General features: G+C 32.5%; 1 protein-coding gene across 1 annotated transcript in view; it reads left to right on the top strand.

Annotated features, from left to right (window-relative positions):
- Positions 1-203: 203 nt before the first annotated feature.
- LOC110038176 overlaps positions 204-5,102 on the top strand; it is a 16,034-nt gene continuing 11,135 nt past the window's right edge. The window contains exons 1-2 of the mRNA XM_020742947.1: positions 204-563; positions 638-691. Coding sequence (XP_020598606.1) covers positions 282-563; positions 638-691 — 336 coding nt within the window. The 5' untranslated portion in view covers positions 204-281. The remainder of the gene's footprint in view (positions 564-637; positions 692-5,102) is intronic.

The following is a 5,102-nucleotide window of genomic DNA, read 5'->3' on the forward strand; positions in this document are numbered from 1 at the left end:
ATCTTATGGGTGGTGGGCAGCTCAGGACTTAAATACTGCTTTTCGGCCCTACACCTAGCCAATGTGGGACTATTTGTCCATGACATACTGCCACAAATGCACCTTAAAGTTGAACAAAGGGCCTTGAATTTTCCAATTTGATAGAAGGGTCATTGCTGGTTTGCTAGCTTAGATTTGCTAGTTTACTTCTGTTAAGATAGTCTAGTCTCAGAAATCTCCAGTTATGCCGCATCGCATCCTTCCATCCATCCATCCCAGGCGATAGTTTTTCCATCCATCCCATGGCAATAGTTTTCCTGGCATGCTCTCCCCTAACCCCATTTTCACTAAAACCCTTAACCCAACTTTTCCCCCTCCGCTTCCCATCGGAGAAGATTTCTCGGTCTTCTCTTTCTCCTTTCACCCCACCACTTACAAGGGCTTCTTGTTACACTGACGCCGTGAAGCCGGTGGTTGCAGCGCCCCTTGTGAAATTAGATTCTGAGAAGTACGGAAAGAAGCAGGTCATCAGCCTCTCCCCACAGCTATACGAGTATGTCCTCGCCAATGTCCGTGAGCCGCAGGTACTCTTTTTCCCCTTTCACGTATACTAATTCTCTCGGATTCCATAGTCGATATATTTGCTTTGGAACTTTAGGTTCTTCGGGAGCTCCGTCAGGAAACGGCGGGCATGCGTGGAAGTCAGATGCAGGTATTGCTTCATTCTTCTGTTCATCTCTAAAACGCTCCATGTAGTTTCTTCTCTTTTGACTGTTTTTGATAAACATATTGATTTTTTTCTTCTCACTTCATTTGATGAAAAATCATCATAATTACTTGTTTTGTGGATTGAAAGGTAAGCAATGGTTGACAGTGCTTTTCTATCAGCGGGATGCAATGTTCTGGGATATATTGAGAGAATGTGATATTCGTACTGAAAGATGAAGTTTTCAAGAATTTATAGTGTTGTATAAGCCAATAACCCTAAAGTTAAATTTCTGTTGGGATTGCAAATGATATAGTTCCAATTAGCGGGACATTTGTTTTAAATGGAGAAAAGTAAGAGTATTGGAGAGCATGTAAAAGATATAGGCCCTAAACTTTGTTGAAAAATAATTGAGTATATGATATGTGATTTTAGTGAGGATATATCAAGGCTTAGGGTTATATGATACCAAAATTTAGTGGGTGTGATATTAGAGTCTGGTTTTTAGAGGAAAGATCTACCATTATAAACTAATATTATTAGAAGATAAACTGATATGCGTGTATGATAAGTTTAAGTAATTTGAATCTATTATACAAAAAGGTGAATATAGATGAAGGGATAGTTTTTAGAGCTAAGTTTTGATGCTGAAAATAGATACATGCTTTATGAGTAGTATGCGATCAGAGGATATCATGAAAACATAAAAATAAAACTTATAAAACTATTGGTAGACAGATTATTTGTAAATATCAAAGTGTTTGATAGCAAAAAAAGTTATTTGCAGCTAAGTTAAGCCTAATTGAAATGAGAATATTAAGCTGGATATGTGAAAAAAGTTTTGCAAGATAAGTTAAGGATTGTTTATTATAGAGGAATAGTTTGGGTGATATCTATTTATAATATCACAGCTAGAAAGTTTTTATATGTACTACAAAGTTTAGAAATGCACCATCAGACAATTATATAAATATAGTTTTGGAGTATTTGGAAGAAAAAATAGACATACTTGAGCTAGCATGGATATAAATTATTAAAATTTGTGTTTGATTATTAGGAAAGAAAATAGGCATACTTGATGTAAAATGTATATGTTATTAAAATTATTAGCTTAGAATTGCTTAAATTCTCAACAACAATGAATTCAAAATAAGAATTTATAAAGTTGACCACAAATAGTTGGGATACGACTAATAATGACGTAAATAATACCCATAAGTTGTCTTTAAAAAAATGTGTAGCCTATTTAAGAGCTTGGTAAGATGAAATAGGCTTCTTTCTTTTATAAACATCTTACAAGGAGATATAATCTTCAAAGTTATCTTATATATTCACAATTATTGTTCGAGCGTATATTTTTTCTTTTATAATTTCTAAGGGTTTGGATTCAAATGAATTTTTTTTTTGTTAGAAAGTATGCCTATTGTCAAGAATGGAGTCCCTCCATTTAAACTTTTTTTTTTTTTTTTTAATTTACGGAATTTTTGTGATATGATCTTCTCTGATTATAACTTATTAAATCATCATTAGGTGCATAGAAAGCTTAATTTAGATGTTGGATTCCATTGATTATGATGTTATGATAATCTTACCTTTTATTGTGGTACTGTTTGATTTGATTTATTTGGTTCATCTTGGGGAGCATAAATTTTAGTGAGAATTATGTCTATTATGGTATAAAAAATTTATGCATTACAAGGTTTGAAGCTCAGTTCAAATAGTGTTGGATCAATGCTATATTGATATACTCAGTTCAATCATTGATTTCCTGCGATATTAGGACGAGTGGCTTCTTTAGTTTGAAGCTTATGATTTCAAATAGTGTTGGATCAATGTTAGCTGCTATCTCATATGACCATTATTTGTTTTGTTGGTGGGGAAGGCTGACAGCATCTTAGAATGTTTGACCATCCTCATATCACTCAACCTATGCCGGTGAATTGGTCATTCTTTCACTGCTTCAAGTTAATTTCTTGAGGTTTTATGTGCTTTGGAATCATTCTTTTTAAGCTTGACCTATCAAAGTTTGACCCTTGAGGGCTTTTGTATTTTGAGTATTTGATATTTATATGGATGTTGGCCCCTTTGGCTATATTATCCTATATTCTTGATTGTTTGTGGGGACTTGGAGGCTTCAAATTCTTATTTCATTCAAATTAGTTAGTTGACTTTGACTTAAAGTGTTTGGTCCATGAGCCCATCCTATGTGGAGGCATTTAGTTTTATAATATGCTAAATGATGCAAGTTTCTTAGATTATGTATGACCTTGAAGATCTGCCTTTGCCGTTTTGACGAGGTATGAGTACCCAATGGCCACGCATAACCTCGCAGATTCTCTGTCATTTGAAAGAAGCTTTGTTTTTAATGTTATGTCATATTGCATATATCATGAGGCTGAACATTGATTGGAAAAGTTGATTCCAATGAATCTTAAATGTTTGATATGTAGTTCAAGGCCTCTCTAATGATGATTTACTGTTAGTGTGGCCACCTCATGATTTAGAGTTTTAATTTGATTAATCTTTAATTGTTATTGTTAGTTTGAAAATTAAGTAAAGTTTGAATTGTACGTTTGATCCATCTGAAGAACATAACTTAGAAACTAGTTTTGATTGCCTTGGTTTATTGAGTATAATCTTATAATTTAAATTTTTTAATCCAAGTTCTAAGCATGTTAGGACACAAATTGAAATGATGATGCTACACCAATTGACATGAGTCTTCTTGATGCTCATCATTTGTTTGTTAGCTGTATGTTTTCAACACTGAAAATCAAAAAGATTTTCCTTTTTTACTTGATGTTAGCTCGAGAAAGTTCCTTGCATTGCTTGTTTTGTACAAATGCCAATTTTTATTTCTTTTACACTGAATGATTCATAGATTTATACTAGATTTCCTTAAAATTTTCTTTTATTTTCTTGTTTTTCCATATGATATTATTTTGAGTATTTCACTCTTTTAATATATTTCTATTTTTAATATTTTTATGCTCCATAAAAGACTAGCTGCCTTATTTTCGTGTTCTCATCTAAGTTCAATGCTAGACGACATAATATTATTTGTTAGGGGTGCATGCAAAATTTTAATCTGAAAGATGAGTTTGCATGTCTTTGATGGAGGATAATTATTTTATTCTTAAAGCTTTATGATTGATAGAACCCTTGAGGGCTTTTTTTTTTTTAACATTTGACATTTTCATGAATGTTAATTTCTTTGGCTTTGCTTTTGACTATGTTTTTTTGATAAACATGCACATCATTATGGATTGGAGTTTTCCATCTCTTGATTTGTAGTGGAGCTTCAATGATTTTAATAACCCCCTAGATTATGATATGTGGTAATCCTGGTTGCTTTGGGAATAAATGTAAGGATAGTTTAATTTGACATCAATAACCGTACCCTATAGTTTTTTTTTGGGTGGAGGCTTTTAGTTTTGTGAGGGCCATGGAAATAAAAACAAAGAGTTCTTTTAACTTGGTGATTTTGTTTTCTGATTTTGGTGAGGTGGTAGCACTGATAGCCCTTGCATAACCCCATAATTTATTCATTATGTAGCATAAGTTTTGTATTTGAATTATTTTTGCAATGCATGTCTTTCAATGTGGTGCAATGACTGACGAAGATGCGAAGATCCTTAATTATTTGAAAATGGGGAGGGGGGGGTTTGGATTCTTAATTACCATGGTGTTCGCTATCGTGGATTTGATTTTGAGGGCTTTGAAAATTCATGAGTCTTTTTCAGAGATTATATGTTATGGGTCAACGTTTGAGAAGTCTGATTGAATTTAAGATAAAAAATACCAAATAGTTTTGCCCTTATTTATGAAATTTTTATGATATAGTTCCAAACTTTTCATAGTTATGAATCCCTTGGTTATTTTTTCATTCTAATGATGATGGCGAATATTTGATTAAGGCTAATCGGTAGCTATAGGGAAATGATGGTTAACTAGATTAAGATCCCATAATTGTATTGTTTTGGGCTCTATTAGACTTTGGTTTAGTTAGTCAGAAGATATATGTGACCTAATATGATTGAAGCATCTTTTTTAGTAGCAATGATTTGCATCGTCTGAACAAGCTTTCTAGAATATGGTTGATATTTGCCTAATGAGATAATTTTAAGTCAATTTTAGCTAAGAAACTGTTTGATATTTTATCAAGTGCACTAATATTCACCATTTGAGAGATTCAGGCATTTGGAGAATTAATGGGCTGTGAAAAAAACTCATTGTTCACCAGTTCACGTTTGGTTTGTTATAGAACTCATGTTTGATTCTTTTTTTAAGTGAACAATATAGAAACCAATTATTTGAGCTTGATTTGGCCAAAAACAAATAGACTTTTATTTAATTTTTATTTGGTCTATTTAGGCTTGATTTAATATGTAATTAAATAAATTATATATATCTATAT

The sequence above is a fragment of the Phalaenopsis equestris genome, unplaced genomic scaffold (assembly GCF_001263595.1).
Source record: "Phalaenopsis equestris unplaced genomic scaffold, ASM126359v1 Scaffold231919, whole genome shotgun sequence".
In the NCBI taxonomy this organism is placed as follows: Eukaryota; Viridiplantae; Streptophyta; class Magnoliopsida; order Asparagales; family Orchidaceae; genus Phalaenopsis; species Phalaenopsis equestris.